At 39.2% G+C, this 22,089-nt stretch overlaps 1 protein-coding gene across 2 annotated transcripts; it reads right to left on the bottom strand.

Annotated features, from left to right (window-relative positions):
- Positions 1-48: 48 nt before the first annotated feature.
- Positions 49-15,989, bottom strand: LOC118436167. 2 transcript variants are annotated; one of them, XM_035853639.1, is made up of 4 exons: positions 14,782-15,989; positions 9,674-9,842; positions 7,054-7,340; positions 49-4,450 (listed from the first exon to the last, which is right to left on the bottom strand). In XM_035853639.1, the coding sequence occupies exons 1-4, from the start codon at positions 14,815-14,817 to the stop codon at positions 485-487; spliced, it is 4,458 nt and encodes a 1,485-aa protein (XP_035709532.1). In that variant the 5' UTR covers positions 14,818-15,989; the 3' UTR covers positions 49-484. The 2 variants fall into 2 exon arrangements, with proteins under 2 accessions (XP_035709532.1, XP_035709531.1); XM_035853638.1 differs by lacking the exon at positions 14,782-15,989 and adding an exon at positions 11,489-13,139.
- Positions 15,990-22,089: the final 6,100 nt, after the last annotated feature.

Raw genomic sequence — 22,089 nt, 5'->3', positions numbered from 1 at the left:
GCGCAATATTTACTGGTCACTTTCCTGTTGGCTTTGAATTCATACAAACTTGATGCAATGTTGTAATACTATTATTACGTTTATTCGGTCATATTCTTGGTGATATTTGCGACATAATTTCAAATACAGTATCATAACGTACTTGATAATAGTGTTGGCTCACAGGCAGGCACGCGTACATACATTAACATACCTACATACATATATCAGCTATATTCTTTAGCATACTTCCATTCAACATCCAAAACTCATGCATTATTTATTATATGAAAATATATTTAAAAAATACTCCATATTTTTTAACTAAATATAAGTTGTACAAGATTACAAGTATTTTAAGCACAAGACAATAACAAAAACAGTAAGAAAAAAAGTAAAATGATTTATGTAACACAGACAGATACGACCCCTCCCATTTTATTTATTACGTAAAAAAGGTTTGTTTGCTACGAGAAATCACTACAATAATGCTCATTATTAGTGCTTATCCGTCCCTTCTCTCCGCCGTGGCAGTGGTGTCAGTATGCTTGCCCTCTGACCACGTCACGCTTCCTCTCGGCCTCGCACCCAGCGTCTTAAATCTCCTTCGATTCACCAAATTTTGCTGCGGATTTTGAAACTCGGTCGGCGGTGCATTGACATTATTGTTGAATTGATGTGGTGGATGTTGAATCTGCTGAACTTGTGGAATGAGCTGAGGTCGTGGGGGGAGGGGGACGTTGTGGGGGTGACGGTAACCCATGGGGCTGTGAATGGGTGTACGTCTCATCACGATGGGCGGCGGAGCAGGACGCATCATGTACTTGGAACGGTCAATATTATTTTGAAATTGGTATGGACGATTTTGATGATGATGTTGTTGTTGTTGCTGTTGTTGCTGTTGATGAAATTGTTGATGCTGCTGCTGTGATTGCTGTGCAGGAATTTGCATGGGGACCCGTTGAATTTGGGGTTGATTTTGGTGAAAATTATTATGAGGTGGAATTTGAATTTGCTGGACATGATGGACATTGTTTGCATTATTATTGGACTCGTCCCTGTCATGGTGCTGCTCGATTTCTTGCGGAAACTTCAATTTTCCAGATTCTTCCGAGTGTATATTTTGGTCATGAGTCGCATCCCAAGTCTGTCCATCAATTTGCTGTTTTACAGATTCCTGCGATTCATTTTCTTCATGATGTGCGTCTTCCTCGTCTTCTTCTTCTTCTTCTTCATGATGATCTGTTTCACCACTAATATGGTACTGATTGTTGATGGAGTTTTCACTGGCAGCAGTACTCAAGTCGATCATTGGGGCAATGGTGACTACGGGTTGCCGTGCAATTAGCCGATCTCGCCAGTGAGATGTGGGAGGAGGAGGATGTGAGAATAGGATTGTTGCGGGTCTGGTTGGAATTGGTGCAGGGGCAGTTGGACCACTGTCGTCGTCTCCGTCGTTGTACACGAGTGGTCGCCAGCCGTCCTTGGATTGATAAATGGAGTCTGAAGACGGTGGAGAGAACGTGTACATGTTTTCATGAAAGTTGACTGGTGTTGGTGGCACGAATCCATCTGCAACATTGCTTTTATTTTCCTCTGATTTGTCCGGTTCGGAAATGGTGAACTCACTTCCTGGTCTTTCCGTTGTAGTTGTCATCGTTGGGCTGGTTGTGGTGGAGGAATATCCAACCGGAAATACTTGAAACACGTTTTTGCCTTCAATATTTTCGATCGACCCTGACCCAGAGTGATCAGGGTACAAAGTTTCGTCCAAAGTACTTATTGGCTTTCTTTCAACGACCACATCGTTCTCATCTTCAGAATTTGGGCTGACTTTCACCTCCACGGAACCGTCTTGAGGATTATTATGACCAGCACTGTCATGGAGGATGTGATACTTTTGTTCTAAGGACGGTCCTTGCTGTTCCATAGAGTTGTTTGGATCCGGTCTGGACCACTTTCCTGGCCTTTCGCCCGACCCAATAGAGCCAACGTCCATGACACCACTTTCACCACCCTCAAAAGACCCAGAACCGGCGTAAAACTGTTGTTGGCCTTGGTCATGCTTTTCGTTGGCTTGATCTTTCATATCTTTTTTATCCAGAAGATAACTCTTCCGTCTGAAATCCTGGGTTTCCTCCTGGTCCGACGCATGTTCCTGTTCAGCACTGTTATCCGATACTTCTTCATTAATGCTGCTGGAGTTGGGGACATAAGAGTTTGTAGCATAGAAATTTGGTCTATTAGTTGTAGTTTTTACTATTATTGGTGATGGGCCTGTATTCGCAGGGTTGGTATTGTTATTATTATTGTTGTTAAGACTTCCTCGTTGTCTTATGAGTGAGGGTGGGATGTTGCGAGTTGGAGTGTTGGAAAATACGGGTCTATTTTCACTTCCTTTCATTTCCAAGTCAGTGCTTTCGGCGGCATTAATAATGGGTCGTCGAATTCCGTCACCCCGTCGTGTTGGCAAAGGTGAGGGTAGTGATTGTGGTGGTTCCACAATTTGCTTCCGGATCTCAGATCCGCTAGCATGGTGAGTTTCCCCATATCTTGTGTACGGATGATACGTTTCGTCCTCTTCTTCCTCTTCTTGTCCTTGGTCCTGCTCAATAACCACTTCCGACGAGGCATCTGAATTTATTTGCAACTCAATGGAGTGACTCGGGCTCTTTTCCGGTACTTTTTCTCTTACACCGTCTCCCACCCCGATGCTGCTACTGCTTCCACCACCCATCAGCTCATTTGGATCTGATAACGTTTCGCTTTGAACCATGTGATGTTCCACTGTTTTATCATTGTCCTTGTCATCATCGTCGGGGTAGTATCCATAAATATTTGTGCCACCATTTGGCGACTCATAGTGGAAACCATTATTGGCAGGTCGAATGTGTTCATCGGTCACCACAGCGTCCGGCACGATTGTGGTTGTCATTATGTTTGAGGGGAGAATTGTGTTAATGTTGGCACTTCCGAACCCATTGTCTACTTCTTGGTTGGTGGTTTCATTCTTGTTCTTCTGAATTTCCTCCTTTCCTTGAGAACTGACACCTTGGGGCAGCGTCAACTCGCCCCCAGGTCGCTTGAGAATGATTCGTTTTGGATTATAATCCTCGGGTGGCTTTTTCTCCCCCGTGTTTCGAATCCGGTTCATTGGAAGCTTGTTGAAAAAATCGAAAATTCCTCCCAACACGGAAGAAGAAGCTGATTGTTCGGCATCCTTTGTAGAAGATTCGTTATCATGTTCACTGCTTTCTTCCGAACTTTCTCCAGACTCGTTTTCCTGCGGGGCCGGGTGGGTAGTATTTGTTAGGATGGTGCTGTTATTTACCGCAGGTGGAGTATCATACCAAGGAGGAAGAATTGCAGATGTGACAATCCCATCCTCAGTTTCTTTCGTAACCAGCGTTTTATGATCCTCACTCCCAACCAATATGTCCAAAAAAGGGTTTTCTCCACGAGAACCGGAAGAAACATCTTCTTGCGCGTCCTTATTCTCTCTGTTTTTGCTCAAATTTGGGCTTTCAACGGTGTTGAGACCGTACTCACCACCAATGTAATTCGTGGTTGAAATCTCTGGAGTCGAAGTCGTCACCGCAAAAGTACTGCTGCTACCACCACCAAAGGTGTAGCTGGTTCCCCTCTCTTTCGACGCTGAGTACCTTTCTTTTGACGATTTTCTTTCCGTGGAGTCATTTCCTCTGCTCAGATTCTTCTCGCGACTGGATATCGTAAAGTCGTACTTGTGACTCCCAGAAGTCATTGTCGTTGTTTCAACTGTACGATTTCGCCCCCATCTCGGTGCAAGATTTTTAATAATCCTTGCCAACGGATCTGAGGAAGGTGGCGACAGATTGAACTCTGTAGATTTAGAGACATCTTCTTGACTATTCTTTGAGGATTCGCCATGTCTTTCTTCTCCACGCCCATGCGGTGGTATTTCGTCCAGCAGCATTTTATTTAGTTGGGACTCTTCAGCTTTATAAGTTATATTGTCCCGATCTGCAGTGCTGGAGGAGGATGTGGTCACATAGTCTCCGTTTGTCGAAGTCCGCAAGTCCTCATTTTCACTGGCAATCGGAGGTCGATTCCCCTTGTCGTCTGTTTCATGACTGGAATTGTCTCCATTTTCTGAGTCCGACTCTAGCGATTCAGTCGACGTCGTGAAGGAAGTTCGTTCTGGCGAAGGGAATCTGGTGGTCTGCAAGTGTCGCCGAGATCCAGTCGTGGTGGTCGTGAGTGGTGGAGATGTAAACAAAATGTGCTGCATTATTGCAGGGCGAGAAGTCGTGGTCAGATATTGGGGATCTTCTTCCGAGGAACTGGACTCTTCCCCAGTTTCACCTGTTTTGTCCGCCTCCTGGTCCGTCGGCGTTGGATAAGACGTGGTCGAAGGATGTTTTCCCAAGATGGCATTTCGTTCGCTGGATGTCGACTTTCCGTTGGGGTAAAGCGATTGAAAGGGCAGGGGCTGAAAATAAGAGAATTATCGAAATCAGTATCATAATTCTCTTGTTAAAACTTTCATATTTTTTTTTAGTTTTAAGTTCTCAAGTTGAACTGTAGCGATGCACAGATTTCGTATTACAGATTTCATATTAATCATTATTATTTAATTAGAAATCTCAGGAATGATTGATGCATGTGTTTAATAATATTTATGAAGTGCCAAAGGATTTCGCTCAAAATGTAAGATGTCTAAATCAACATCAACACACAAATAAATTCAGATCGCATAAACATCGTATGCACACATGTGCATGTTCTTTGCATGCGTTGTTGTATTTTGGGCATCAAATCCCTGTACATTGTCCAACCGAAACAATTAAGGCAACTTTTCAGAGTGCAACCAAACCAAAGTGAAAAAGTAGGTTTGGGTTACCTTTTCTACCATCTTCTCATTATTGCATTGTTATCTGATGTTCAATCCGTACCTCATATACCTCAAACAGCCAAAAGTGTATATAAATATGTGTGTGCTCCGTTTATTATCGAGCCAAGTGAACTTGTAGCACTGCCATGTCTGCTGTTACTTACAAATTATTGGTACTGCTGACAGATGTGCAGGACTAGCAGAACAAAGGAACATTGTCAGAATGGTAAAGTTGAAAGGTTCTGGTGCTAAACAACTCTCGGTGGAAGGCCCATGATCGAAATCAGAGATTTTGCGAATTAAGAGCGTGGCCGTTCTGCTTGATGATGCTAATTGTGTGTGATTTCATGCACTCTACTCATCATTCACTACTTTTGAAATGCCCAATAGCCTTCATTTTGTTTTCATTTCTGCTTAATTTATACATATAAAAAATCACATCTTTTTCTTCTGATCAATTTGCTGCACTTGTTTCAACTAGCGTGCATCCTGATGTCAACTTATAATTGAGACATCATTCCGCCATCGGCCCAAACAAGGTGTTAGATAATAAATAGACCGGGCTCAATGCGAATTAATTTTCAAAGTGCACTTTATATCAATATAATTTTGAGTAAAATTGATGCATTCTTAATCAATTGGACAATGAATACAAGTTGTTACGTATGGTGTTCATATGTAACATCGGAATGAATTAAATTCGAACAAGGCAGTCGAACAGTGGAAATTCAAAGATTTCAAACATTCTTTTGAAGCATGTTTGTACTGAATGTCAAACATTGAGTACGCCAATTTATTATTTTTTTACTCGACTTATTTCATCTTTTACAAATCGTGAAAAGAAATTGGAGGTGTGATACTAGTGACAATTGGGGTGATTTCTCCTGCATCCCAATAAAAATTTCTTGTCACTTTCATTCACGAAGAATCATAGAATTACTCGAATTTGTGAATTCTTTGAATGCATGAAGCATTTCAATCGAAACTGAAACTTTGTTCACGATTTGTCGCTTTGCTTTTGAAAGAGCAAAATACATCTTCAACTTCTTTTAAAGAATGTACAAAAATTATGTGCTGATATTATTATTTTTACGTTTCCTGTAATTTTGAAAATTTCGCTAGCTATTGTAAATATTACGTACGTATTTCCAATTTTCCACTTTTTGTGACACCAAAATCAATTAGAATTGGGAAAAATTTGAAACATCTAGGTATCTGCAGATGAATTACCGTCCGGTTAATTACCCACAATATAAAATGCACACAAATATCATTAGAGATGAATGTTAACTTTTAATTAGCTGGATTTATTACTCGTATAAATGCATAATTAATGGACGTGAAGTGCTATCTTTTACTTTCAGGTTCTAAAAACAATATGGCCAAGAGCGTAATTACTAGAGACGGATGCGCATCGTTTATCTCACTTGAGCCCGTGTAGTAGTACGAATAGTCCATCCATTGCAGTTTCAATTACGAGGACGCTTTATCGCACCCACGAAGGAGCGAGCGAGAGGAAGTGTGCAATTTGAGCCAGCAAACTCACCGAGTCTGTGTCATCGTCATCTTTTTGTCCTTCTTTCATCAGATTGGAAAAGTACGACAAATACAACACTTGAATGAGACAACCAGGTAGTTGACGAGATGAGTAACAAGACAAGTGGAAAAGAAAGTGGTTACTTTGAGTTGGTGGCAATTACTCAAAGAATTTTTTACTGACTTGGAGTTGTCATCAAAGTTTGGGTAATGTAAAATGTAATGCAATGTGGTGAACTGTATCTCCGTGCATCGTTCGTGGTATGTACGTAGGAGTAAAAGATGGATGACTATGATTTTCTAATTCGTGTCACTATAAATACCAACTTCCATGTCATCCATCCAGAGAATGAGTTTGACTTGATGAATGGATTTTTACTTGTATTTCGTAGCATAAGGAAAGTCGTTGCACGTTATTATTATTATCAACCAAGGAACATGAACAATAACAAAGCTCAACAATACGGGATTAACAACGACGAGCTGAAAGAGGGAATGGCACAGTGGGCAAAGTAAACCACAACTAATGCATGTGTAATTTTCCTCTCTAATGAATTTCTGGTTCAGAAATTAAATTGTGGAAATAAGAAATTATCAGGTTTCGAATAGCTCAATTGCTACGAGTCGAAATTATTAAAATTCACAAGGTGCAAAAAACGTGTTACCTCGTCTTCCTCCGACTCTTTAAAAATCTGGTGAGGTCCTTTCCTCGATGGCGGAAATCTCGTGGATGTGGCAACTGACATTGTGAACTGGCGTCCTCCATTTTTTGACACTTCGCCCTCTGACGTAGTCCGTCCAGGTGACCCAGATGATTCTCTGGATGACGAAGGAACACCGGAGAAATTTATGCTACTAAGTTCTGTGGTTGTGTCAGGGAGGTGGAAATTTATCCCATTATCTCCGTCGAACAATAAGTCAAGCTCGCCATTCTTTGACATGTGGTTTTTACCTGAAAATCAAATGAATGAAATTTAAGTACACTTTTACATATTAATTTGGAATTTTATTCTCACAACTTAATTACATTACGTGTTTATGAATGTTTCAAATTTTCCCCTGTACATCTCACTCTGTCACTTTTTAAATTGTTCCTAATTACCCACTAATTTCATTTCATCCCAATTTGAACCATTAACCTCCTGCTAAGCGACAAGCGAGGATCATTCTTATTTATTTACATTTGCATGCAAGCACGCAACACGTTCACTCCATTGTTAATTCATCGCGTCTCTTTGTTTAACTGGATCTGATTGTTTTGCTGTCAACACCATCACAATGAAGCACCGAGGAGCATGCATGTCATGAAAGTCTTTCATCTTTTATAGTCAGTCGGTCAGGTGCCGGTCTAGTGCATCCCGATTTCAGTTATGTTACAAAATTTCAATCAGACACCCTCAATTATTCAGCATTACAAGGAACAGTGTGAATTTCAATTAAAAGATTTCTCAGATCAGTGGTTTGTGTTTGCATAGCGAAGCTGCATGAAGTTACTTGCAGAGTAATGATAATGCAGTGTTATGGTGGATTTATGTACGTACATTCGAATAATGTACGTATGAAGTAAGTGTTGAGCAAATCAATGGCAAATGTTTAAACCAAAGCTCTGCAACAAGGCGATGTTTACCGTTATTAAAGATTGAGGGAGTCGCTTTTATAAAACGGACAAGTAAACACATTGCTCCTCGCTATTTCTATTTTGCACTCAAACAGGATAAAGTATGAAAGAGCAGTCTAATAAATAAAACAAGTGTGACCTATTTCACCCCCATTTTTAGATTACGAAAATGTCACGCTCAGTCAGTGGCTTTAAAGCACCTTTTATTTCTATATGCGTACATGTATCAATTTCTCTCCAAGAAATGGATGGAGGAACCATGTTCAACTAATTGAAAGTTGGTTAAAATAAACTACACTGAGGAAATTTAAACTGACAACTGACTTAATTTAGCAGGAGCATATAGTCTAAAGTGGGGTATCAATTTGCAAAGTTCTTTGCTATTGTTGAATTACTTTCGCCCATTATTTGGTCGTACTTTGTCCGTTTCCTAGCCCGATTTGTCTCAGTTTTAGGTGAAGAGTTCCGAATTGCATACATAACTGGTACTGGTCGTCAAAATAATTTCAATATTGACACGATACGTACCGGGCAAAAACTTTCCCTGCTGATTATTTGCTGTTCGAACTGTTTTATGGTGAAAACTCATTCATCCATCACTCGCTTCCTCCTCAGTTCTCTCCATGCTCACTTTTCACCAGCTACATACATATGTACTACCATGAGCTATGTAGCTATTTACGCACGAGGACGAAGCGTTATTACGATGAAGTGAGGAGGAGGTGATCGTGATTCTCGGAATGCAAGAATCTCATAAATTTTTAATGAATATCAATATTTTACTGTTTATTGTGTTTACGGTCATCTCCGCAATCTGTGCACTCAGCTCGGGTGTAAAATTCAAATAAAGCTTTTAATTAACAGTTCCATGCACGAGCTTCCAAAATCCACTCGCTGCCTCGACCTGCTTATGCATTTGCTTTCACCTGCTCCACGGTGCTCTCGTGTATCCACCCAGTTCCAGCCGGGGCTCTGGGGACCAGTATAAAAGATGCAAGTGTAGCAATCCTGTCCAAAAATACCCGTAGTCAATCCATCATATATTCTTCATGTTCCCACTTATACAAATGCGTTTGATGATGCGAACGTATAAACTCGTTCGGATTATTTTCAACTTCGCATGCGACGCATACTCCTCCACAGAATCACAATATTTTTGTAATTTAAATGTAAAATTTCGATGCATTATGCGAAACTCTCTGTCGTCGTGCCGTTGTTACAGCCGACAGGGTTATACTTACATACATATCTCGGAGCAGGTTAGCACATTTTCTTCAATGAAAAATGCACGTAACACGTGCGGTGTTTCAACTGATGTGGTATAAATATGATGTGCTCAATTCAACTATTTTTCCTGGCAACTGGTCAGTTTTATTTTATAGTGTACTTTTTTTTAGTTCAGTCATGTCATAGTCAGTTAAGCAGGTAGGTTTATGATGATGATGATGATTAATATCTCGACGTGTTAAGTAGTTTTGAATTTCTTCTTCGTGCCGATAATGAGCCTCTCTAGACTGCAAAAGTTTTACTAATTCGACTCAAAATAAGTAAGTTACTCTTTCCAATAGCTTGTGTGTAATTGTAATTGATAAATATTGCACAATTGCACCATTTATAACTTCATATCGGTATTGTACATTGAATCATCGCTATTTGGTAAAACTCACTTTTAAGCAGAAAGAAGACAGTGAGGACGATAGAGGCAGCAAGACCGATGAGAATAATGACACTAAGGAACCAGCAAAAGATTGCGGACATTCCTCTGCCTTGACAGCACTCATCCCCCTGGTCAGACCCATACTCCTCCTCGTAGATCGCGTCGTGGAATGCCCGTTGCTGCAATAAAAATCAAACAGTTTTCATCAATCAAATCATACCAAACAAGACCTAACTAAATATCGACTATCGGGCGACTAACAAAGGAACATACCGAGGTGTCCAACGAGTTGAGGGTCGACACCTATACCAAAATGACCACAATACATGACTTGTTAAACAAACTGAAGGAATTTCCGTGTAAAATTCACTTTTCGTCAAGTTGTGACGATATTTGTGACGAGCGCATGACCTCGGGTCGCCAGCGGGAGAGGTCGGCCGCTGAACGATCAGGTCGACCACAGAGAAGCGTCGTCGTCTTCACAGATTTCGAATTCTTGCATATTTTGAAATTTTGAACAAATTTTGAAAACATTTTGAAATTTTAAAAACATTTTGAAATTTTGAAGAAATTTTGAAATTTTGAAGAAATTTTGAAATTTTGAAGAAATTTTGAAATTTTGAAGAAATTTTGAAATTTTGAAGAAATTTTGAAATTTTGAAGAAATTTTGAAATTTTGAAAAAATTAGAGGTGTGTCGAATCGAACACATGTTGTCTTCAGAGATTTCAAATTTCAAATAACTTACACACCTCTATTTTTCCAAAATTTCACAATTGTTTCAAAATTTCAAAATTTCCAAACTTTTCCAAAATTTCGAAATTTCTTCTAAATTTGAAAAAGTTTTTCTAAATTTCAAAATGTTTTCAAAATTTCTTCAAAATTTCAAAATAGTTTCAAAGTTTGAAAGAATTCGAAATCTCTGAAGCCGACGTGATCACGACGACCCTTCTCTGTGGACGACCTGATCGTTCAGCGGCCGACCTCTCCCGCTGGCGACCCGAGGTCATGCGCTCGTCACAAATATCGTCACAACTTGACGAAAAGTGAATTTTACACGGAAATTCCTTCAGTTTGTTTAACAAGTCATATATTGTGGTCATTTTGGTATAGGTGTCGACCCTTAACTCGTTGGACACCTCGGTATGTTCCCTTGTAAGTAATTAATGAATGTCGGATAATTAATGTTAATCAAGATTATGCATATATTTAGGTATGCGGCATTTGTATTATTTCTAATAATCACACAACCGCAATGTTTTAATTTCCATAAAACTATGCAGTGTGTGTAGTAACCGATGAGCAAGTGTGTTAACAGAACATGCAGATGGGCAGACTATTCTTCTTTGATGTTTCACACCATGGATTATTATCTTCTTCTTCTGATCTTGCGATATTTTGCTAATGTGCTGCTGCTAATTTATTATTTTCGAAACAAAGCAGCCATGCATATGCAGGCATAGCATAATGGAGGGGAAGCCATTCCCTTGCATGAGTTGGGAAGGTCAATCAAAACCAAACAACTGGGCGAAATCCGAAGGAGCAGGAACAGTGCAGCATTGCTAAACACTTTGTACGCCGGATCAAAATCAGATGAGTGAGATATAGCCGATAAATCAAGATGAGTGACGGATAAGAAAATAGGTGGGCCAGGTTTGGCTGGCTCCTTGTCTCTCGTAATCCAACCTAATAAAGCAAATTCTCTCCTCCTCCCCTGCCTCCCGACATTTCAGCAACTAATAAATTATATTAAAACTCCCTCAGCACATGTCTCTACACAAATTAATTTTAATTTTAATGTTATTGCTGCAATAATTCTCTCCTACTCTGTACATGATGGGTGTTAGCGTCCCAAATCCGGTGGTGGGGTATTGACGCTGGTTATGGCTGGCTGGTCCATTACTGTACCCACCACTGCTACCTCCACTTCCTCCCTGATGGCAATAATCTTGATATTGGTAGGAATTTCGATTTCGTCGATTGTTGCTGTTGTAAGAATTTTGGTGGTAGTAACCATTCATCCTCCCAAAAGTTTTTTTTTAGGTTGCGTGGTTTATATAAATTGACATTTTCTCCACTTGGGAATAGTGCAGTAATAATAACGATACTGGTGAACATAAGATTTCATTATTTTTTTTAAACTGGGAGTTTTTTTTCAAAAGTAGTTTCTACTTGCTTTCCAAATGAAATATAATAATTTCAATAAAACAAACAGTACGAATATAGCACTTTATTGAGCCCATAATAGTTAAGTTATTAGACCCAACCGCAAATTAGCCATAAGTGCCAAGCATAGATATAGGAACTGGCAGAATTAAAATAATGGCAAGTAGCTTTTTCAGTCATTTTTTGACACAATTCTTCTTCGTCGTAGTGGTAGCTGTAAATTTTTACGGCTGACTACGTTCAGCGATAAAACTGCAAAAGTTGATAGTAAATTGGGTTTTCCTGCACATGAGACACTTTTGCATGTATGTATAAACTCTCGTGTGATGAACTATTTTAAGACTTAAGATTTAGGTTTTTAAGCCCATACGACGTATCCCGTCCCATCAAATTACACACGCAAATTGTGCTGGTATTAGTTCCCGTGTGATTTATTTAGAAGGTTTCTTCACGGCAGTGGCCGACAAAATTTATTTTTAAGGATATTGGATGGATGTTTATGCTTGCACTCAAACCCCCACAATTTTGCCTTTATGTACATAACCTTGCACACAACCCAATTCACTTGGGATTCACTTTACTGCTCCAATCTTACGTGCTGGCAAAATTATCAATTGGTTTCAAATTAAGAAATTCCCAGAACATCTTCACAAAAGATCGGAGCGGCTCAATTAGTTAGGAAAAAGATGTTGGTAGTAGTGCTGATTGCCTTAGTTGTTTGTCCGATCTATGTATTCACTTTCCAATAAAAAGAGTCCTATTTACATGCAACCAGTGCGATACTCACTGCAAAGCAAATCACTTCATTATTAGTGTCTATTTTATTAAAATTTTATGCTAAAATAATCCTTTGTCAACAACTTGAAAATAAATACAGCACAAAAAACGGGTGTCACAATGAGCTCAGGACTTGCACTACTCTACTGCTTTCGCATTCGTAGTTGTCACTCTACTGTTCACTTTGGCAATAAAAATGAAAAAAAATCTTGTACGAGTCACTTCTTGTTCTTTGAATGAAGATGAGACACAAAGGGGACAAACATTTGGTTCACCAACTATTATTCTAATTGTTTCAATCAGCCCATCCCAATCAATGCTCCGGATGCCTGGTTTCCGTACGTGTGAGTGTGTACGTACACTTGTGCATGTGCATATACTCGTAAAATTGAGTTCACTGCAGTTATTCAGTTAGAACATAATAGATTGGAAACTGAAATTAAAGGCTAAGACGCTGGCAACAACAAAGTCTCCGACGAAATCCAATGTGCCACTTGCCTTGAATCGCAGCTTTGATTTGAAAGGGAGCTTAAACCTTTTATTTGATTATTACTATTGCATTCTGAGGTTGATGACTAAATGGCTGCGAAGGGTGAGTGTTGTATTAACGAAAGTTTGATACTTTCCTGTCTGAAATGTCCTTTTTGCACATCATTCATTATTGATAGTTTAACAGCACTGCAAAAAACGTTGACGAGACACATTTGAGACAAGCATCATGTAAAAATTCTCATTTGTATCCTCAATTTGACCAGCTCAATATTACATTTACATTATTGCATACACACCACCCAACGCAATGGATTACCTTCATTGTTATGTGAATAAATAATTGTTGTAATACGTTATGATTCAATTTGCGGTAAAACGCATGGGAATCAAATTTCACTTTTAGTCCATAAAATATCTCCTGCAGTTTTGAAAACTGTGATATTCTGGTTATATGCCATATCTGCGGTGTGACAAGTGTGTACAGTAAAAATTACGACAGAACGCATCAACGCATACATACGTATCAAGTATTCCTACGCTGTTATCCTGAATATGAGTTAACATGTCTATCTAGCTTCTCGTGAGAATCGGAAGGAAGTGGATTTTGCAGAGAGTGAGAGGAAGCGAATGGGTTAGATTGAATAATTTCATTATACATGCGGTCGGATTAACTGATGATGAATCCATTGAGTGACATTTACATACGCAGCTATGACTGAAAATGCTCATTGCAAGTGATAGCTCGTCCGTATTTTGTTACAGTGGAGTTAATGGATTTATTAATTAATTGGTTTCATTTGACATTTTCATTACATTTTTGACGAGCCCAATATACGGCAGCACGGGGGAAGGAGGCATTATTAAGAGGAGTGTTATTTTATAGCAGTGATGGACAAAGTTCGCTTAACTATTCAAGTATTCAGCGTTTCTGAAGGCTGACATAATTAAGAAATTCATTACACTGCATGCGAAATAGACTTCCCATTACTCTGCTACCAGGCGAGGATACACATGCATGACGTGCATGACGCGACACATAGGTGGGACTTTTGTGTGACATACCTTTTCAAACATTTTTTATACCCAGAGAGGCAAAAGTGGGTTAAGTTAAGTTACAATTCCGTGCACCCATAAATGGGGACCGACCGATGATTCGTCATGGTGCTATGTATTGACACGACGACGACGACGACGACGAGTAAAAGGACACCTGCACCTGCTCCCTTGCACTTTCTTCCCTCCACCGTTTTCCCATTTCACTCAATTTGACAATTATAATTGAGCTTTAGCTTGACAGCAGCCCGATTTCAAGTTCACCATTTAATTCGAATTAAACAGATGTCCGACTTAATTGCTGACTATTATCTTCCAATTTTACTCACAATCTGTACGTTGACAAGCGACTAACTAATTGGCCACAAAGCGACAAGACAACAGAGCTTATTATGGTAAATGGATTAGTGGGTTTCTCGTCGTCTTTTAGTTTCACTTGACGCAATGGCAAAAAACAAACTTTTTTATAAATATAATTCGAATGCAGATCATTCTGATCATGCAGACCAAGTATGCGTAAAACAATGTATATGCCAAAAACGAGAGACAATATTAATTAGTAGTCGAATTAGCACTCAAAATATATGTATGAGCTATATAATGATATGGAATAAATAACGGCATGACTTACTCGTACGGGAAACATCTGTCCGCTCCGGCCAAACATTTTGACGTAATTAGTCTTCAATTGCAATGCTCTAATTTCTCAGTTCCTTAATACAAAAGTTTAGCGAGGAGATTTGGCTGAGAATTCCTTTGACTAATAAAATTCACCGGAACAGCCACGACCACCAAATTTCAAATTTAATTGAATTTATGACAATGTAAAGCTGAAGATGTACGCGCGACAGTTGCGGTTTCATGTCCACGGCGAAGACGATGCTTGCAAAAAAGCTTCAGAGCATTCACATCGAGCATCACTAAATTGTTCTTTCATTTTCGAAAAAGAGTAGAGTTTTACATGAATATTGTAATTTGAGAGAGTGAAATGAATTTAATATTTTGAGACTGCTAGCGAGGCTTGCCAGGGACAATGAGGTGTGGTTGGGGCGATTAAATGGTTGCAGTTCCGTCGATTCTCGTTTTCATTCTATGCAAATAGTATCGTCATTTTAATTTTTCTTATAATAATCACACTAAACTTGTTACAATGCAAAAATTTCACTCTCCAACAAGGATCAATTACAGTCAGTTCCCACGCGTTTCATTTCTTCCCTTTGTCTCAATATGTAATATGAAATGTGGCGTTCGAGCCGTGTGCATGGGTTGTTATCAGTCGTTTTTCTGTTAAATGATATCGACTCAACCCAGCATTTATTCACACTTTATCTGTTTATGGATTTCAATCCCAAGTCTGTTAGTTTTTAATGGCTTTGTCCGAACTGATTTAGATTTTAAACACTGTCAAACACTTTAAAACTAAGTTCCATGATTATTATTTAGAGTGGGATTCACCATTTTAAATTTTAGCTCACGGATTTTGGAACAGTTTGCAAGTATTTTAAAATTGTGAATAGCTTCGATTTGATTTCTAAATTCACACGCACTTATGTATGTACCTACTTTCTCGAACAATTCAATAACTTTGATGTATTTTTATTTGCTGTTTGATAATTTGCAATTAAAAATAAATTTGAATGTCTCGATGATGATGATAACCACCATTTAGTTGGGGTGATAATCCCTCAATTAAAATTGACACACACGAGTTGGGGACACCCACCCACAAAACAGTCTTTTACGTGATGCTCATCTATCAAGGGCTAAACGTGCACTCATCAAGGAGACGTGGTGGTGCAGTGGTTGAGATTTAATGAAACGCCGAGTCTTCTTCAAACTCATCATCATGTTTACATCTCACAACACTTTGATGAATGAAATGTGGAGTAGTAAGGCACAAATCGGAGGCACAGTTAGAGCCAACAATTGAATCAACACTTTACACTCGGAGAAGAATCACCCCTAAAAAGAGCTACATGCATTATTCTGCAAAAGGGGAAGGACGCGAGTAGTGGATCGAGGCACACGTGTCTGTACTTCTTCGTTGGATGTGACTCTTGTAAGTCTTCCTTCAACACAACCAACCAAATGCCATTTTTAGCAAATCTTAAGGAACAACATGCATAGGTTTGTGTCGTGGTGATAATAATAATGCTCACTGTGAATGAACCACGTACCACGTTTCTTCCTCTTTATGTGCATACTTTAAAACCCAAATAATTATTTGTTTGTTATTTTAAGCTGCATCTTAAGCGGTGTATCATGGCCTATTAGTTACCTGCTTAATTTTCTTTAGTTTGCATTGCTTTTTGTGCCAATTTTGAGCAAATACGACGCCTTGTTTTGTGTAAAATTAAACGTGCATCGTCTTAAACGCGAACTATCGTTGAATGGTTTTACTTGAATCTTTATAAATATTATGCTAAAAAATGTTTTAAGAATTTCTCGAATGACTAAGAAAACGAAAATTTATATTTTCGCATTTTCTAAATTGCATTATTGACTTTTATCCTTATATTTATTTGTGTATGCCTTGTGCTAAGTACATCCAACCAAACAGACCATGCAATGCAGCTACTGTGTAGCACTACCATCAGGTTAACATAGTTTCGAATAAATGCACTTCTTTTGTAACCGGTGCATTATGTGCACATCAGTTTAGGTCCTCTTTTTGTCTGCAGGTAGTGAAATTCTGAATCAGTCTTTCATTTTCTTGCCCAGAAATAAGTGGAGCTTGGGTTAGGGGCCATTTAAATTGGAGGAGTTGAACTGAATTTACTCACTCAGTGTCATGGGCTGCTGCACTTGAATCTTTGCATCTTCCCATTTCGCACAACTTATTTGCTCACTGACTTATATAAAGCAGAATTTCATAAAAAGAAGAGATCCTCTACGCAATAACGACAGACCTCAATTATTATTACTTTACGGCATAAAAGACGCTAAAGCAAATAAAAGTGAGGAATAAGCTCATGCTGGTTTATATTTAACATTATGTATCACTCGCCTCTCCTGCTGCTGGCTTCATTTTGATTAATAAAAAACTAGGCTCATCATCATACGGCGTCTTCTCAGGTATGTTTCCATCCTTCACCCCATTACAAACATGTACGTGTGGGTATAAGGTGTACGTATGTACTGCATATTAATAGCCACAACAATCTTGGTCTACTTTTAATTGTTATGCATATTCATTGTGTGTGGAAATGAGGGACTTTTATCAATTATAAACATTTATATCTTTGAAAATGATGATTAAAGTGAATCCTCATTATGCCTGGTGGACGAAGAGATGCATTTTGGAATGCTAATTGTGCGAAATGAACTACATAAAAAGCATGGTATGATTTTAGCCAGACGAAAAATTTGAAACTTGCCAAGTTGTGAGGTCTGAGGGTGCTAATTTGATATCATCGTATGTACATACATATTAGTGTTTTTCGTACAGATTTAGACCTTCCTTAATCTGCACGTCATTTGGATTTTTTTTGCAAAATAGATTCTCAAAATTTAAGCGGATAATTCGCACATTTTGAGTGAATTGAACATTTACTTTATGCACCCATGTTATAATTGAGTTTCAATGCTTGACTACTCACACTTAATTACTTACATCACTGGCGGCTTGAACGGGAACCGCAGAACACGCATTGTTGAAACTTTCTCAAATACTTTTCCATTTACTTAAAACAATAGACTCGTCGCACTTCCGAATCTTTGCCAAATCGGTCGATAGATCAGTGAACTACAGTAAACCCTCTTCCTTCCAGTCCCACCACCTGGATTGAGACTCGTAATTTTTCATTCCATCATCCAAGATACTCTGGCACGGGGGTAATTCTCCGTTTCAATCCAGCATCAACGACGTCCAAATCCCTGGATACAAATTGAGAACGAAATCTTTCAAAAGACGTAAACAAATGAAGATCATAAAATGGTACAAAATGTCTCAAGCAATACCCCGTATGTTATTGTGAGTAGGAGTTGGCGACACATCGCAGCAGTGGTCTTCTGCCACTTGTCCACTTTTCCGAGCTCTCCAACTGTGAAATGTCGTCAAGTCCATCGCCACTTTGACACCTATTTATTAACTGGGTCACACAAGTATTCAATAAATCATCAACTTTTGCTTATGCAAACTTCACACACCTTTATTCTTTGTGTTACATGTGTGACACTACGTATGAATGTATGTCCATTCTGGCCCATGTTCGCCCATTTCTTTCTTTCGTTTCCTCTCCATTTGCATTCCGTCGGACCAGAAACATTTGTGTGTGGCACTTGCGTACGTGTTTATGTACATTCGTACGTACATAAGCCTGCAGTTAAAGAAGGTGTGAGAATGTTTTATAGCTTTGTTGTTGTGATATGGATGACTGGCATTGGCACACGAGAGAGGGATGATGACAGCCAGACCAGCTCAGTGGGGGTGCACCACTCGAAAATATCCCGATCTTCTTATGTATGGTGGATAGCCAGGCAAATGTAGTGGTCAACCTCCCGTCATACATAACTGCTCGAGTTTGTTGACTTCTTCTTTAGGTCAAAATATCAAAACTGGACCATTCCTATTTTATAGAACTCAAAAGAAACTAATAACTTTCTTTTGCAAATGGTAACAACAAAACTTGGAAATAGCCATGTTCAACTGTATTTACATAAACTCGTCATCGCATCGCCGGTAAACATTTTACACTTGACTTTGGGAACGAGTCATGATAAAATAAACAAAAGTAAACATTAAATCCATACATGTCTTGTGATGTATGTGCTTGCACAGTTTTCTCCCATAAAGAAGGAACAAAGGAGCATATTGTGGCTGGGAACTCCGGAAGTCAGTGCGGTGTGTCTTATGCGAACGAACAATAAGTTCAAGGTTTAGATGAAAGAAGGGACGAGTGAGATACAAACAACATCACTTTTCCCTTTCTTCCCCCTCGGCTATTATTAGCCAGCCAGCTCTTAAGTCGCTCTGTGTAAAAGTGACCAAACTTGGATCATCCCACCCAATAACCAGCCCCGCATTTATTCGCGGCCAACCTGATTATGTTTCGTTGGTGGGGGTTGAAGTTATCAAATTTATCTTGATGATTATGCCACCTATTTACTCGTCCGCTTGTAGGACGCGGTGTGCATGATCATCCTCTCCAATCCGTGCATTAGGATTATTGCTTTCCAAGTGAGGACGTCGGTGGGAAACAAATTGTGCTGAAATCGATCACTCTTCTGCACGGGGTTGTCAGCCCTTATTAGCGTTTAGCATGCAGACTGACTACTGACATCAGATTAACATGATTTATTCCTCGAGTCATGGTTTTAGGGTATATGTACATAAGTCCGTACATTCATATAAATAAGGTGCATTTAGTGGGTTACTTCCCCTCAATATGGACCAATTGCAACGGGTTATCCATTTTCACCGCAAGGAAAACAAAATCACAAAATCATATTTTATGTGGAAAAAAACATCAAGGCAGGTTACGCTTAGTGGTCATTTTGTTGCATTTTTATTGCGGCTGATTAGGAGGGCACCCTAAACCGGAAAGCAGTGATGACCAATTATGGGTGTGCATGATATATTTGTGCACTCCTGTTAAGGTAGGGATTTCTGCGTTGATATGATAATTATGACAATAATAACTTTATTGATGAAATCGTCGGCGGTTGGGTAAATTATTGCCCAGACTCATCACCATCATCCTCATTATTATGTCCATTAGTTTAAAGAGTCCAATCCAATCGGGTAAATCAAGCCGTGTTATTCTCTGGCGACTGTATCATCATAATGCACAGCGTGATGTCCTCACTACAAATTGCATTGGAACGACATGGTCTGGTTGGTGTTTTGGTGTATGAGAAAGGCAGTACGTACATAATTGCAGTAAACCACAATAAATTACATTTATTTGATTTGATGACGGGATTATTAGCATTTTTTGGACGCCCGAATTCAACCTGCCCCCATTCAAGAAAGCATACATATTAATGACGACCATTAAGTAACTCAATTTGATAAATGCGATGAATATGATTGATTGAGTGTAGCCGAAAATGAAGCTAACCGCATATTAAATGGCAAATTAGAGGCCTTGTTTCGTGATAAATTATTGTTCTTGGACAAGGCTTTCATAATAAATTAGAGTGGCACATGGAAATGCACCTCCAATTTTCCAATCATCTTCGTCTGTCTGTTCCCTTCAACTTATTGCAGCCGGCGCTATATATTGTCTTTGACATGACAAGTGATGATTGCATTTCACGATACGATGGATGATTAGTTTGCGCATATTGGATCCGTGACGTATGCATTGCTGTAGGTTCACGTGTGGTGGGAACCTACTGCTCATATCTATGTCTGAGGGGTCATTTATTTGGGTTGCCCTCCTTGGTCCCGTCTTCATTCATTTGCTCCCTGCCAAAAATGTCCAGCGCACAAAACTTTTATTTGATTGAATGACACTTTCTTGGCCAGGAATTGAGTTCATCTGTCCATTCCAGTCCCACACGATCTCCACCACAGTCTCCCGGTTCGCCGTTCAGCTCCCGAAAGTGACTCTCCGCTAAGAATGAAGAATATTGCATGTCTACACCTTTTTGTGAGAAAGTATGTAATACTTCCTATTTTGTGTATGTAGGTGAAGTATTCTTGCACACGGTGACAATGGGAACTTTTGTTCTAGTTGACTTTGACGTGAACACGACACATTCGTAAATTAAGCTTATTATAGCAATTCATCATTGTTGTGGTCAAATCCGTCAGCCAAAAATGTATATTTTTATACAGAGTTTATTATTGACAGACGCAACCACGCCACCAAATGAACATATATATTTAGTATCCGTAATTAAGTTCCTTGCTTGCACTAGGTCGACTAGGCTAAACGATGGATGTACGCAAATAGGTAGGAGTGAGACATACTTACTTAAATATGAAGAGATAAATATTATTATGTAGTCGTCCGGTGCAAATGACGTTCGCTTTTCGATGTATGTGTTTCGCCTCTTGGAAAGGTTGGGAAACCAATTGTCACTGTATAAACCATTCCAATTAATGCCATTGAAAATATTGATTTTATGGAAATGGGTCGATTTTGCAGTATTTATTGCATTCGATACTTGCAGATAGATACGTCCCATATTTCTGTGTTTGCTCTGCATTCCCCTCAAATTAACAGACAGTATGTGCAAGGGAAAACAAGTGGTTATTTTTAGCCGTGGCGTGTGTACTGAACTATTCAACAATGGCATTGAGAAAGTAGGTGTAGCTATTGTGTAAGAGCGTTGGTGGCGGAAAACTACGCGTTCGACACATTTAACTTTTTCTTTGCTTACACTTTTCTCCCATTTATTCCTGCTGAATGTTATGTTGTTCCGCTTATCCATCCACTGTAGTTGGCAAGAGGATAAGTGCCAAATAATATTCTCGCCTTGATGTTAAAAGAAAACTTGGGTGATTGCCGATATGGAGAAAATTTTGATGACTCCCAGTACTCTAAATATTCAATAATGCTGCCGACTAGATCACGCCAAGCGAATCAATTTTGTCGAAAGCATAACTTAACAGCTGAACACGTCTCAAATTATCTGCTATCACAAAGCCACAAACATTCTTTCATCTTCATTTCTATATTATTCAAGCAAAATAAAATCGAAGTTTAAAATCCTTATGAATATAAATCCAGATGTTTATTTTATGACATTGCATATTTGCTACACTTGGTTTTGCCAAAGTTGTAGGAGCTAATCCAATGGGGAACTGACCACAATTGGATTATGTCATCCCTTCTCACACCAATCAGGGTAATACATACACGGCATGGCTGAGCGGAAGTAAAAGTGCTGATTTATTTTATCGCTTAGCGGACAAAGTGTCGCCTCTACACATATCTTAATGTACCTTTTTCCCCGCTACAACGAACCAATTACGGGTGGTCAGAGG

This window comes from Folsomia candida, unplaced genomic scaffold (genome assembly GCF_002217175.1).
Source record: "Folsomia candida strain VU population unplaced genomic scaffold, ASM221717v1 Fcan01_Sc007, whole genome shotgun sequence".
Classification (NCBI taxonomy): domain Eukaryota; kingdom Metazoa; phylum Arthropoda; class Collembola; order Entomobryomorpha; family Isotomidae; genus Folsomia; species Folsomia candida.
Note: the sequence above shows the minus strand (reverse complement) of the source record. Positions and strands in the feature narration are given on the sequence as shown.